The following is a 14,769-nucleotide window of genomic DNA, read 5'->3' as shown; positions in this document are numbered from 1 at the left end:
CCAGCCGAATAGCAACTCCGAGCCATTGATTGCCCTTGGGCCCTGAAAAGAAAAAGTAAACGCTCGTTTCAGTGCCTGACGTGAGCTGCCATATTACCCTGATCTTTTTAACAAGGGCTACCGTGGTCTCCTATCGCGCGCTGATCATCATCCACGACGGCTACGGGCCCGATTGTGCTTATTCGCCATGACGACCCCAAATGTCGAGCGGCCTGAGCCAACATACAACATGGACAACAACACACAATACGGTCACCAGCGGTCTTCCGACGAAGACGGCACAGTTTTTGGGGACGACCACCACCACCCGCACCTGAATACTAACGCACGGCCGTTACATAACCGATCGCAGTCTGGCGCACACCTGACTGTCGACACCGAACCAGACATGGCATCCATGAGGGGCGTGCAATCGCCTACACAAACCCGTGAGCAAGCAAGCAGGCTCAACGATGATCTCGCTGTGCTTGCAATCGAGCAAGGCCTCGACGAGAAAGAAGCCCTCATGCGAAATCAGTCTACGAACCGGTCCATGACACGGGTGCGATCTCGCCGCGACGACCTTGTTGACGACTTTGATGCGGCTACAAACCCATTGCACGAGCAGGCTGCTCGCTACAAGCCACCAGAGAATCCCAACACCAGCTTCTCCAAGTTCTTCAAAAAGGTTCACAACTCGTCATGGCTTGTCCGTTACTTTACCTACATTACGCCCATGGCACTACTGATTCTGATTCCTCTGCTCCTCGGAGCCTTTGCTTTCGAAGAGGCTACTGTGGGTGGGGTCAAGCTGGTTTGGTTCTCTATATGGCTTATGATTGTCTGGTTGACACTGTGGGCTGGTAGAGTAAGCTTTATTCTGCATCCACCACATCCCCATACGCTAACATCTATTGCAGGTCTTTGCTAAGCTACTTCCCTGGCCAATTGGCCTTGTATCTAGTCTCTTCACCAACAACAGCAAGAAATGGAGGGACATGGGCAAGCAGCTTGAGCTGCCCGCCACTCTCTTCTTCTGGTGGCTGGCCATTGAAATCTCTTTTCTCCCAACCATGACCAACCACCACCTCGATGGAAACAAGACTACCAAAGAATGGGAACGCGACATGAACAAGGTGCTCGTATCTTTCTTTGTCGGCTTCGTTCTCAACTTCATCGAGAAGATCATTATCCAGCTCATTGCCATCAGCTTCCATCTCCGAACCTATCAGGACAGGATTGAACTGAACAAGTTCCAAATTGGCAGTCTTACCAAGCTGTACAGGTTTTCAAAGGAAAAGATCGCCATGGAAGACTCAGAGTTTGAGCAGAGCGAGGAAACTCAGAAATCTGGCGCCCGTACTCCTGGCCAGGTGTTGACTGAGGCTCAGAAGAACATCAAGGTTGGCTTCAGCAAGTTTGGCGACATTGCTGGTAAAGTTGCTGGAGACTTCACTGGTCGCCAAGTGACAAATAGCGGCCACCCTCACCAGGTTGTACTGCAGCTCATCAGTACCACGAGTGGCGCCCAAGTACTAGCCCGCCGTTTGTACCGCACCTTTGCACGACCCGAAACTGAAACTGTACACTCCGAGGATCTCAACAATGCCTTTGACAGCGATGAGGAGGCTACGGCTGCGTTTTCCATGTTCGACAAGGATATGAACGGCGATATTTCAATGGAAGAACTCGAAGCTGTCTGTGTGGAGATTGGCCGTGAACGCAAGTCTATCACTGCTTCTCTGAAGGATCTCGATAGCGTCGTCTCCAAGCTGGACGATGTCTTTGTCTTCATTGTGGTCATCATCACCATCATTGTCTTCATCTCCCTCATTTCGACTTCGGCTGCTGGTGTACTCACATCTGCTGGTTCGGCTCTTCTCGCTTTGTCCTGGCTCTTCTCCGCCACCGCTCAGGAGTTTCTGCAGTCGTGCGTCTTCGTCTTCGTCAAGCACCCTTACGATGTTGGTGATCGTGTCACTGTCTACGGTAACACAGGTGATCTCGGTCGCGGTGACGATTACTTTGTCAAGGAAATCGCTCTCTTCTACACGGAGTTTAAGAAGATGCAAGGTCACATTGTTCAGGCACCCAACAGCTACCTCAACACGCTCTTTATCCTGAACCACCGTCGTTCTGGAGCTCTCGCCGAAGCTATCCCTATTATCATCAAGTTTGGTACCACCCTGGAGCAGATTGAGCGTCTACGTAACGTCCTCCTTGAATTCGTCACATCTGAGAAGCGTGAATACCAGACCAACATCCTCACTGAGCTCCGCGCTGTTCAGGAAGTCCACTGGCTCGAACTCAACGTCGTCTTCTTCTACAAGTCTAACTGGCAAAACGAATTGCTCAGGTTGCAGCGTCGCAACAAGTTCATCTGCGCGCTTACCATGGCTATCCAAGAGTGCGAAATCGAAGGCCCCCGCATGCGCTACCCTGGTCAAAAGGAGTCTTTCCCTGTCTATCTTCAAAACTTGCAGAACCCTGCTACACCTGGTGTTGGCATCAATGGCACACCCGATCAGCCCAACGGCCACATTCGCAACGAGCCTCAGGACCAGCCTTTTGTAGCACCTGCCCCAGAGAACGCCACCGACAACGTTCCTCCTACATCTGCAGGCACAGGTCCCACCCGCCGCGCCTCCATCCTCCGTCAACCCGGCACACGAGCCGCCCCCGAAACGCTCTCAGCAATGGGCCGCCGCGTCGACTTCTCCCTAGGCATGAAATCCATTGGCCTCGACGACCCTAGCGGCGACGTCCTCGAAGACCGCGAAATGGAATCCCGCACCCGCGCCACCGTCGTTCGCGTCACGTCCCCCGGCCACAGCCTCGACCGCAATGGTCGCGGCTCCCAAGAAAGCGGCCGCAGCACCAGTCTCCAGCGCGTAGGCACAAACGCCTCGTCCACTATGCGCGAGCGCACCCACCGCAACCGCTTCTTCTCCCGCAACCGTCACGGCAACGACGAGGAAGCCGCCATGGCTGGTATCCCTGAAGCTGCCGATTACGATACCCCGCCTCGCACCAACACAATTGATCCACGATCCGGTCTCGTTTCTTCGGCCGCTGTGCGTGACGCTGCGTCCCTCTCGGAAACCCACTTGCGACCTGTACGTAGCATAGATACACCCGGTGTATCCGGAGCACTACCTCCCAGCACTGCGGATTCAGAACGCACGTTTAGTCCGCCTGTGAGGTCACGCACTGATGGGTTCGAAATGAGACGGTTCCATTGAGCTTCCTCGTTTGTCCCACTTTCCCCTTAAGAAGCGGAACAAAAAAGGATACCACTTCTTTTTTCTTTTCTTTTCTTGTACATTCACACATTCATCATCACCCTCCTCCCCCCTTTTTTTTTCTTTTATTCACTCATACGAGATTGCGATATTTTTATATCACATTAGATCGTTCTTATTCCTACCTCTCTCTCTTTCTCTCTCTCTCTCTTACTGGTTTGAGCAAGGGGAAGGATCAATCATTCAAGGAGAAAATAACCTAGTCGTTTTGGAAAACATAAAAAAATAAATCATCGATGGTTATGTTTTTTTTCTGTGTAAGGGGGAGGGAGGGAGAAGAAATTGAGGAAGGAAAGGGTATTAAGCGTTAGTATTTCAGTTTGTTTGGTAGAGAGCCAGAAAAAAAGAGGCAGCGCGCCAAGGGCTTTTTCTATATTATTGTTAGTTATACCATCTTTCCATATCTAGTCTCATCGACTGGTCTTGCCGGAAGACAAATGATAGATTTTTTTTATCGATATTGGACTTGGTCATTTTTTTTTCTGGTGCAATGTGATCACGTGCAAAGTAATCGTAGTACAGAATCAGATTCTAACTAGCGTGTAGGATAAACTGACTACATGTGCACCGGATTTGAATTGGACCTTTTCACAACAAAATATTTGGAAGAAACGAATTAAATAATAATCAGCCACACACAAATCTTCAATTCAAAGACCTCGATTCACCGGCAGGAAATCGCGATCAACACTGCAACATCCAGAAGTCTTCTGCTAACTGCAGAGCATACGCTTAATAATCTCTCCACTGCATCCCTCCACATGCATATTTGACAAAATTTAGTACTCGCCCTCCTCGCCACCCTCGTCATCGAGAGAGTCGTTGGCAACCTCTTCGTAGTCCTTCTCCAGCGCAGCAAGATCCTCACGGGCCTCGGAGAACTCTCCTTCCTCCATACCCTCACCAACGTACCAGTGAACGAAAGCACGCTTCGAGTACATGAGATCAAACTTGTGGTCAAGACGAGACCAGGCCTCGGCAATGGCAGTGGTGTTGCTAAGCATGGCAACACTTCGGTCGACAGAGGCAAGTTCGCTTCCGGGAACGCTGATGGGCCTGCATTTTGTTAGTGGTGATGGATCAAAATAAAAGGCAAAGAAACATACTTGGTGTAGTTGATTCCGAGCTTGAAGCCAGTAGGGCACCACTCAACCAAGTTGAAGGATGACTTGGCCTTGAGAGCACCGGCGGCAGCCGAGCAATCACGGGGAACAATATCACCACGGTACAGAAGGGCGACAGCCATGTACTTTCCGTTGCGCGGGTCACAGACAACCATTTGGTTGTTGGGCTCGAAGCCTGTTCAAATTAGCAAGGCGCATATGCATAGTTGTTTAGAGAAAAAAAGAACGTACACTGGAAGGTAAGGTCAGAAACCTTGAAGCTCTCGTGAGAGCTCTTCTTGGCCGAAATAACAGGAGCGTAACTGATGAGCGGGTAGTGGATACGGGGGTATGGGACCAAGTTGGTCTGGAACTCGTTCAGATCAACGTTGAGCGCACCATCGAAACGCAGACTGGAGGTGATGGAGCTGACAACCTGAGCAATCAGGCGGTTGAGGTGCTCGTAGTTGGGACGGGGAATGTCCAAGCTGCGTCGGCAGATGTCGTAGACGGCCTCGTTGTCGACGAGGAACGTGCAGTCGGAGTTCTCAATAGTGCTATGTGTTGAGAGAACGGCGTTGTAGGGCTCGACGACGGAGGTAGAGACGCGAGGAGCAGGGTAGACGGCGAATTCGAGCTTGCACTTCTTGCCATAGTCGGTCGAGAGGCGCTCGAGCAGGAGAGCACCGAATCCAGAACCAGTACCACCACCGAAAGAGTGGAAGATGAGGAAACCTTGGAGGGAAGAGCAGTTGTCTGGTTGTGTCAGCAAGCGGAACCAGTTGGCGATGATGATGGTGCTCACCAGCAACGCGACGGATCTTCTCAATCACGCTGTCGACCATCTCCTTGCCAATGGTGTAGTGACCACGAGCATCTGCTGTCGTTAGTGACGCTGCATGCCCGATACATTTTCTAATACACACAGTTGTTGGCAGCATCCTCCTTGCCGCTGATCAATAGCTCGGGGTGGAACAATTGGCGGTAGGGGCCAGTTCGGATCTCGTCGATGGGCTGTTTCCGTCAGCGCTGCTCGATTGTGCGGCATGGTATCCACGTACAGAGGGGTCCAGGTCGACGAAGATGGAACGGGGGACGTATTTGCCGCTGCCAGTCTCGGTGAAAAAGGTCTCGTAAGAGCCAGTCTCGCCAAGTTCCTTCGCGTCGGGGTTGGGGCGACCATCAGGTAGCAGGCCGTGCTCGAGGAGGTAACTGAAGCCATGGTGTCAGTGATGGAACAGGCAGTTTGGAGGGCGCGCGTAGGGGTTGCAGTCACATACAGCTCCCAGGCGCTGTTGCCCAGCTGGGTTCCAGCTTGGCCAATGTGAAGGTGGCAGATCTGTGAAGCACAATGTTAGTCTGGAGTACATATAGTAAGATGCCTTTATTGCGGCGAAGTGAGGGGGCGCCAAGTCGGGGTGTCGTGTGTGGGTGGGCATGCATGGCTGTCCAAGGGCCAATGCAGGCAGACATACCTCTCCTCGCATGGTGGATGGATTTCTGTGTCAAACAGACTGTCGAAAGGGACGTCAGGGTTCCGGCGTCGAGGCTGGAGGGTAGAAGTGTTCTGGGTTCAGGCGGTGAGAGGCGCCGCGTTGGTCGTAGTTTGGTGGGGTCGGATGCAGGGGCCCTTTGTTTACGCGACGAGCCACTTTGCCCCAATCGTCCACGCCAACCACGCACAATGCCAGCGGCACAGCGGGGGCACTGGTGCACGCTCAGGTACGCCCTGGCATAATATATATGCTTTATGCATTGGACTTGTACACATGGGGCTACCAGAAAAAACTATTGTCCAATAAACCTACTATTAAGTTAACGCATTCTGGAACTAGTTGTGCTGTCTTTATGTACAAAAAACCAACCCAGGGATATCTCGTCTATGTGTATGCTAATTAGTACGGCTCTTCTCATAAAACGCCTTCATGTCCTCACACCCCTTTGGTGTCCGACATACTCTGCGCGCGTCCTCGGATGCCGTCTTCCATATCACTTCCCGTACCTCTTTGCCAACCTTCTCAATCGCATCCATGGCCCAGATGACGTCCAAGTGTTCGTATCCTTCAATGACCTTGGAGTGCACCACGTCGACATGAGGCTCGCGACCGCGTTCGAACCGACGAAGAAGCCGGTGCCCATCGACAAGATCGTCGGCGCCGCACACCCATAGCGCAAAAGGAGGTGTCCCGGGCCCGTACCAAGCGTAGCGCTCAGCGGCCTTTCTATCCTCTTCACTCTCGTCATCATTTCCTTCGTCGGCACTACTATCTCGCACTTGCACCCTCGCACTCGACTTCTTGCGCTCACGCTCTTCATCTTCCCTATCCTCGATTGTCTTCTCTTCTCTTGTAGCCAAGATGCACTTTTGCCTTGCAAAACATTCCCGTCCAAGCCACCAACGCATACTCTCTGCACTGACGTAGACGGGGGAGAACTGGAAAAGTCGGTCCCTTAGACCACGGTCCCAGCGGGCATCCGTCCAGTTGAACAAGAAGGCAAACACTCGATATCCCATTGCACCATACAGCTTTCCCGGAAGAAGACTGTGCATCGTCATCATGAAGGGGATGAAGGAGTGAATGCCAAAAACCGCCCGGAACATGTTTGGACTGATGACCTGCATGAACTTGAATTGTGCCTTGTCGATGAGACGACCAGCATACGCGGCAGGAGCCAGAGCGCAGAAGACGCTAATCTTCTCGCTGATCTCAGGGCGCTGTTCCTTGGCAAGCGCGACGAGAGTTTGCGTCGTGCCTTGACTATGTGCGATGAGGCCTAGCTTCTCAAATCCAGTCTCCGACAACACACGTGAGATGAGAGCAGGCAGATCCATCACTCCCATCTGCCGAATGTTCCATGCCCACATGCGAGGATCGCCATAGTCCAACGTCGAATGTCTAGGCTTGAACCCGCATCTGTTGTTGCCCAGCCAGACGTCGTAACCAGATTTAGCAAGGAAGAATGCAAGACTATCGTCGTCGTTTGTACAGTATGCGCCTGCCGACTGCAGGAGCCCATGGATCATGAGCACCGGATACTTCTTTTCACCTGGTTCATACTGCGAGCCAGCAACACGAGTTCTGTCCTCAGGAAACAGCTCGGGCGAGTGGGGTGAGCGTTGGCCGGCGTTGGTGCGCTTATAGTCACGAGGGTTGTAGAGATGCCACAGTTCAATGATGAAGCCATCCTCGGTCTGCACGTTGAAGATTTCGCAGTCCAAGCCGACCCGTCGCGCATAGTAGCGAGCATCGCAGATGAGAGGATCGCGACCACCTTCTAGAGGGTCGTATTCTCCCGCTGTTTGCTTGTCCCCATTCTCCAGTTTTCTCTCCGGCATAACCTTGCCTTGCTTTCTCCAGGCCTCTTCTGCTTCTCTCCTAGCTTTCCTCCGTTTGACCTCCTCGTTGTAGAACAGACGTCGCTTTTCTGGATCACGAAAAGTGAGCACCAAGAATAGATGCTTCACCATGCCTGGGAGAGACGTGAATGCAGCCCCCAGTATAATGACGAGAAGAAACAGAAATGATAGGATGCCAGAGGAGAACCTGAAGAACCAGCACTGGCACTTTCTCAGCAGCGTGGGAGGTCCGTACATGGGTAACGGTGGAAATAGAGGATTCGTTTTCCAAGGCGCTTTGGCATCTCCCAGAGGCACGTCAGGCTTTCCCTCGCCCCCCATCTCAGCTTCTTTGGTCAGAAGTCCATGTACAGTTCCATCTTTTGCTTCTCGCAACCGTGGCGACAAGGGTTTTTGTTGCGTCACGTGGCCATCCTCGATAATGTCTCTTAACTTGTTGAGCTTTGTCGCTTCCTCAAGGGGCACGGCAGGTAGTCGATGCCCATCTGCAGTCTCGATAACAGGGTCTTGAGGCGTTACAAAGTGCGCCTCAATGGCCTGTGTAGAGCCGGTTGTCTCATCCTCCTGTTCTGGCTTATACTGCCCTAGTCGTTCTGCTTGCAGCGCGAATTCGACGGCTGCTTGGGTCTTTGATTTGTTGTCATCTTTTTCATGGTGAAGTTGTTTCTCAATACGATGCTTGACAGCAGTTGCCGTGGACATGTTTGGTTAAGTGGGACCCCGAATTATGTAATGACAGCCTTGGTGGAGAAACCAGTAGGTCGTGTAGTGGTGGGCTATCGGTTAAGCAAGTAGCCTATTGGGAACCGGATGTACGACAAATGTTTTCTAAGGAATGGCATGTGGGTGGGTAGCGAGAGAAAGGTTTGATGTATGGCAGCTTTTGTGGGTGTATTGTGGTGGGCGATATAGACCAGCGCGCGCCTTGGTTGGGGCAGTCATTACGTCAGATGTAAATGGACCATGGTGACGATTAGCGAGGGTGCGGGAGGCTGATGCATCTCAACAAACAAAATCCGGTATCCTAATGGCAAGGCGAAGTGAGAGGCCTTAGCAAGATACGCGTAAGTATTTGCCCCAGGTAGCACATGGCAGCATAAAAGCAGCATGCGGTGGCGTTGACTTTGACATATGAGGAGTCTGCGGACATGTCTCCGGCACGTTGATCTCAACGCTCACACATGCTGCGTGATTGGTCGAAGAGCTCACGTTGTTGAACAAAGCAAGACTGAAGCGCAATAGTAATTCTTCCCCTTGGTTACGGGGTGTACTCAATATGCTCTAATGGATACTGCGTGCGATGACAGGCGCTCTTGTTGATACATGACACGTGACATGTGGCCAATAGATGCAGGCGGATGTCGCATCAGGCCGTCAAATAATTAAAACCAGACCTCTTATTCTCAAGCGGCCAAGTGAATGAGCCGCATTATTATCTCACAACGCTACAACGGAATCGATCTGGTTGTCCGGTGACGTGCAGAGGGAGCGATGGCAGAGTTGGTGTTGTGTCCCAAGGCTGACCCCTGTCCTCCGTCCTCCGAGCTGGTAGCCGTCGTTTAGCTCTGCCGAGGCAATACGGCCCATATCAGATCTCCGGGCGAATCGCATGCGCACCAAACAAAGGGCCTCTGTTGCTCACACCTCTGTCCATTGGGACAGACCTTTATACACAACCAAACATGGACGCGCCTAATGGATCACAAAACCCGCGAAAGAGGCGACGGAGAAGGCGCCTTGACCGGCCTCCTGTCTCGGCGCGACTACTGCTCGACGACCGCATCAAGGGCGAGGTCGGCGTGCTGTCTGAGGATCTCTTCAACGATCTGTTTCCTGCCTCTAAAAGCAAGAATGCAGGTAGGTGGAAGAAGCAAACTCTGAGTCACTGGCGAAGAGAAGAGTCGGCTAACAAGGGTAGAAACGAATGGAGACACCCCAGATTCAGACCGCATCCGACACGTTGCCATCACCCCGTGGCTACCGAGCTCCGTCGTCGCTTCAAACAACATTCCATGGACAATCTTCCCGGTGCGACCGGCTGAGAAGACTGAGAATGGCACCGCGCGCCCCCACTCATCCCTCCACATCCCGGCCTCATCGCTTGCGCTGCAGTCCTTCTCCCAAGTCCTCCAGACCGTCGCCCCAAATAGAGCACAGAGGAGAGATGCGCCAATTGAGGTGCGCATCTATGATGTTGTACCCGTCGGCTTGGATACAATCTATGTGAATTTGGATACTGAAGCACTGAGAAAGCTCGATGAGGTGCACGCCAAATTTGGCGGGGGGTTCCTTCCTCAGGTCAACGGCACCTCACGCGGACCAAAGAGTCGCTCCTTGGAAGCCAACGGCACAAAAGGAAAACAAGTCGACGTGGCTGCGCAAGAAGAGGTTTGGCGGAAGGCCGTACGCGAAGCACTACAAAAACCCAGCGTCCTTCATACTGGCGACCTACTCCCTTTGAGCCTCCCTGCCCACCCAATCACACACGTTCCGCCTCCTCCGGCCAGGATCACCGCCTGCGAACCCGTCTCACAAGGTCTTCTTTTGCCCAGCACGCGCATCGTAATACTGCAGTCACATCGTAGCAGCTCCAAACACCCTGTCATTCTTCCTCCTGTGAAGCAGACTGCAAATGGCTTCGGCGATGAGGATGAGGCCGACGATACTTCGAATGATACCTTCTATTCCGCTGCTGAGGATCGCCTCGATTCGCGTAATGTGTCTCCCCCAGAAGAGTCGACCGACAATTTCGAGTCGGAACTGTCGGAGAGTGATGCCGGAGATTTGTCCGACGAATCCGACGACATCATCTCACTGAATGCACCCATGCTGCCACCTCAGTCCTCAGGTGTGCTTTCATCTTATACCTCCGCAACTCCACGGCCTGGAAACTACCGTACGAATGGAATTGCCACCCCGGGGTCAGTATATTCTAGCTTCACAGCCACTACAGCCCGCGGACCTACCAATAGGAGCAAAGTATTCAAAGCCCAGGGGTTGCTTCAAAAAGTCCCAAATGACCTTGTCCATCCAAAGCCAGGGGCTGAAGATGACGAAGAGGCCCGCGTCTTTGTTGACATTAACACTCTGGTCAAGGTTGGTTGCTTCTCTGGCGACTGGGTCAAGATCGAGGGTACTGAAGCGCCTTCCTCGCATCCTCTTTTTGGCTTGGGTGCCTTTGGCGGAGTAGACGACGAGGACAGCTCCAACTGGAGGCCTGTTCGAGTCTTTGGTCTGCCAGAAAATATGTCTAAGAAGGTCGCGCGCTATCCGGTACAAAAGAACTCGGAGCTTGATCGAAGAAGCAGTTTCTCGGGCTTTTCGCAACCAGTCTCATCACTACATGCCTATCTTTCACCAATCCTTCTCGCCAACCTGGGAAGCCCGTCCCACCTCCGCATTACCCCGCTAGCCCCCAATCAATCATCACATCTCCCAAGGAGTGCAATCCAGAAACCTCGTGTAACCGGCTCGTCTCTACCGCCCTCTGCCAAAGAAGTAACCCTTCTGAAAGTGTCAACACCACTGTCTTCTGAGCGTTTGCTTCAACCCAGTCTTTTTGCAGCCTTGAAAGATCACTTTGAGCAAAAGCGAAGAGTCGTAAAGAGCGGTGATCTGATCGGCGTTTCCATTGATGAGTCTCTTGGTCGAGCAGTTTTCCAGACCAGTACGGAGGACGATGCTGGAAATGAAGAGTTGCTTACCAGAGCTAAATTAAATGCCAGTGAGGAGAGTCCTGGTGTCAGTAGCCGGAACCCAAAGGTCGTTTCATGGTTCAAGATTGGCAACGTTTCTGCTTCTTCACATCCGGCTCATGATGGTGAAGAGCCGGACATTTGGGGCGGTGCTGTAACTGTGGACGCTGCAAGCACGAAGATGGAGATGAACGGCAGCGAACAAGGCAAGACTCCGGCTCCTATCAACAACGCATGGCAATATTACCTAGGCGCCAAGCGGGCTCCAGTCTCAAGCTCTCAAAAGACAATGACCTTGGACGAGCTGCCTAAGCCCTACATTTCGCCGCTTCGCAGACGGTTGCGAGAACTCATGTCTGTGGCGACGAGTCCACGGGCCATCCACCTGGGTCTACCTCCCATTGCAGTATTGATTACTTCAACCCAACGTGGAATCGGCAAGGCTACTATTGCTACCAAGGCTTGTGAAGATCTTGGCCTGCACACCTTCTCTATTGATGCGTTCGATATCGTCACAGAAGGGGGTGCTGGAGGTGGTGATGTTAAGACTGAAGGATTTCTCAAGGCAAGAGCCGAGCGAGCTTTGACATGCGGCGCGGAATTCACAGCATTACTTGTAAAGCATATCGATGCGCTTAATGCGGATCGCATGAATGCTGCGTTGAAGGAGATCTTGTCCGATTGCCGCGTGATGATCGCGACAACCACAGAAATTGACAAGGTGCCTGAGGGTATTCGAGGACTCTTTACACACGAAATCGACATGACGGCACCGGATGAAGGAGAGCGAGAAGGCATACTGAGGAGTATCATCGATGATTCTGGTATCAGGCTGTCTCCCGATGCCGACTTGGCCAATGTCGCAGTCAAGACTGCAGCACTGGTCGCAGGCGATCTCGTTGACGTAGTTGACAGGGCTTTGGTTGCAAAACAACAACGTCTCGAAGCGCTTGCAGCATCCGCGACAAAATCGTTAAAGTCAGCAGAAGCGGTCACAATTCGGGATATCGAACTTGCCGGTGGTCATATGAGCAACAGTCTTACTAAAGCAGATTTGGATGGTGCCGTGGATGCAGCACGTAAGAACTTTGCCGACGCCATCGGAGCCCCCAAGATCCCCAACGTTGGCTGGAAGGATGTCGGTGGTCTTACACACGTCAAGGATGCCGTCATGGAAACCATTCAGCTCCCGTTGTCTCGCCCAGAGCTGTTCGCCAAGGGCATGAAGAAGCGCAGCGGTATTTTGTTCTACGGACCACCAGGAACGGGAAAGACCTTGCTTGCAAAGGCCATTGCTACAGAGTTCTCGCTCAACTTCTTCAGTGTCAAAGGTCCAGAGTTGCTCAACATGTATATCGGAGAGTCTGAAGCCAATGTGCGGCGTGTGTTCCAACGAGCTCGCGATGCACGACCTTGTGTTGTGTTCTTTGACGAACTCGACTCGGTCGCCCCCAAGCGTGGCAACCAAGGTGATAGTGGTGGTGTCATGGACCGTATAGTCAGTCAGCTCTTGGCTGAACTAGACGGTATGAGTGATGGGGGCGAAGGTGTCTTCGTCATCGGTGCAACGAACCGACCGGATCTGCTTGACCAAGCGCTGCTGCGTCCCGGTCGCTTCGACAAGATGCTGTACCTAGGTGTCTCAGACACCCATGAGAAGCAGCAGACCATTTTAGAGGCCTTGACGAGAAAGTACGTAACCAGAATCCTCTCTCAGTCTTGGTTATGCTAACATGTATTCCAGGTTCACACTACATCCCTCACTCTCTCTACAGCGAGTATCTGAAGGTCTTCCCTTCACCTACACAGGTGCTGACATGTATGCTCTATGCTCGGACGCTATGCTCAAGGCCATTACCCGCAGTGCCCGAATGGTCGACGAAAAGGTCAAAGCGTACAACAGCACACACTCCTCTAACGTCACCATTGCTTACTTTTTCGATCACATTGCTACCGAGGAAGATACGGCAGTTATGGTCACAGAAGAAGACTTCATCGAAGCCCACAAGGAGCTTGTGCCTAGTGTTAGTGCTGATGAACTCCGTCACTACGATCGGGTGAGGAGGCAATTTGAAGGTGCTGGAAAGAAGGAAGAAGACCAGAAAGCAAACGGCTCGGTATCCCAGCAATCGTCAAGTGGAAAAGGAAAGGGAAAGGCCATTGCAGTCGATGATGTCGACAGCATAGTTATCAGAACCGAACACGTCGAACTCAATGGCGACGGCGAAGCTGCCAGTGGTGGTAGCGGCAAAGGCAAAGGGAAAGCATCGGCTTCAAGCCACGGAGGCAAAAACAGCGTGGATATCGCCGAAGGTGGCTTCGGAGACTCCACCGAAGACGGCGACCTATACTCTTGATTTGGACCCGTATAGAAGGCGTGTGCATACCAATTGCTTACATATACTACCCAACTTTAATACAACATCCCTCGCACCCCCACGCAAATATCAGCAAGTGTCACTTCCCCGGATTGATCATTGGCCATCCAATTTCGTCCGACACCCAGATACGTACGAGGATCGACAGCTCACTTGCAAAATTAGACTAAACCCAAGTTTCAATGCTTAAAATGCATAAGCTAGTAAGAAAAGGACCGAAGCCAGCTGTAGAAAAATCAAGTTCTTGCACTGCCATCGCGATCGGTACCAGATACACAGTTAGCAAAATAAAGTTTTGTCGTATGCCGAGGATGTGGTTGAGAACAGTCCAGACCTCGTTTACAGGTACTACCAGGGTTACTTTGATCAATTTGAGGACCTATCCTCGAGTAAAAAAAGGGGGTGTTATTCTGGGAATATCTCAGATGCTTGTACTTTCTTCTAAGCAATCAAATTCCATAGATACGGGCTGTGCGTAGAAGTAAACAATAGAAGGTCCTGTAGCCCATGCTTGTGTTCCTCTCTAAGGATAGAATAAGTACGGTGATAGTAGGTCAAGACGATGTATGTGGGCCGCTAGTAAGCAGATATGACATCGGCTATGGCATCGGTTATGGGAAGAGAGTAAGAGCTATGCTGTATACAGTCAAGCTTCCGCTGAGATCGCGAAAGCTTATCTCTAAATTAGGGATAGAGTTGTCTCGGGAAGAGCCTCATCTATTTTTCTTGGCATCTCCTCGTACAGGACGTTTGCTGGTAAGCACAGTACGTTCTGATAGCGAAACTTACACTGGCACGCCTACTCGTATTCTGGGCTTCTTAGATTGCGCAGGACGTACGTAAAAAAAAAAGAAAAAAACAAGCTAGACGTGCGGAAAGTGAAACTAAAAGTTATGCACGTATATGTTATAACGTGTATCACCAGTGTGCGCCCCACCCCAGTGTGCGCCCCAC

At 51.9% G+C, this 14,769-nt stretch overlaps 4 protein-coding genes across 4 annotated transcripts; 2 read left to right on the top strand and 2 right to left on the bottom strand.

Moving 5' to 3' along the window:
- Positions 1-187: 187 nt before the first annotated feature.
- On the top strand, positions 188-3,221 carry COCMIDRAFT_80777 (uncharacterized protein; the record flags this gene model as incomplete). The annotated part of the gene is made up of 2 exons (XM_007684374.1): positions 188-847; positions 900-3,221. The coding sequence occupies 2 exons, from the start codon at positions 188-190 to the stop codon at positions 3,219-3,221; spliced, it is 2,982 nt and encodes a 993-aa protein (XP_007682564.1).
- Positions 3,222-4,060: 839 nt separating this feature from the next.
- COCMIDRAFT_31755 (uncharacterized protein) lies at positions 4,061-5,871 on the bottom strand (the record flags this gene model as incomplete). Its single annotated transcript, XM_007684340.1, has 8 exons — positions 4,061-4,337; positions 4,388-4,580; positions 4,637-5,140; positions 5,190-5,261; positions 5,311-5,398; positions 5,446-5,596; positions 5,665-5,723; positions 5,860-5,871. The coding sequence occupies 8 exons, from the start codon at positions 5,869-5,871 to the stop codon at positions 4,061-4,063; spliced, it is 1,356 nt and encodes a 451-aa protein (XP_007682530.1).
- A 404-nt stretch (positions 5,872-6,275) lies between these two features.
- COCMIDRAFT_80495 (uncharacterized protein) lies at positions 6,276-8,444 on the bottom strand (the record flags this gene model as incomplete). Its single annotated transcript, XM_007684373.1, has 1 exon — positions 6,276-8,444. One exon carries the CDS (start codon positions 8,442-8,444, stop codon positions 6,276-6,278), a length of 2,169 nt encoding a protein of 722 aa, XP_007682563.1.
- A 980-nt stretch (positions 8,445-9,424) lies between these two features.
- Positions 9,425-13,794, top strand: COCMIDRAFT_80713 (uncharacterized protein; the record flags this gene model as incomplete). The annotated part of the gene is made up of 3 exons (XM_007684372.1): positions 9,425-9,599; positions 9,661-13,129; positions 13,182-13,794. The coding sequence occupies 3 exons, from the start codon at positions 9,425-9,427 to the stop codon at positions 13,792-13,794; spliced, it is 4,257 nt and encodes a 1,418-aa protein (XP_007682562.1).
- Positions 13,795-14,769: the final 975 nt, after the last annotated feature.

Source organism: Bipolaris oryzae (genome assembly GCF_000523455.1).
Source record: "Bipolaris oryzae ATCC 44560 unplaced genomic scaffold scaffold_2, whole genome shotgun sequence".
Classification (NCBI taxonomy): Eukaryota; Fungi; Ascomycota; class Dothideomycetes; order Pleosporales; family Pleosporaceae; genus Bipolaris; species Bipolaris oryzae.
The sequence above is the reverse complement of the archived record's forward strand: the minus strand, read 5'-3'. Positions and strand labels throughout refer to the sequence as shown.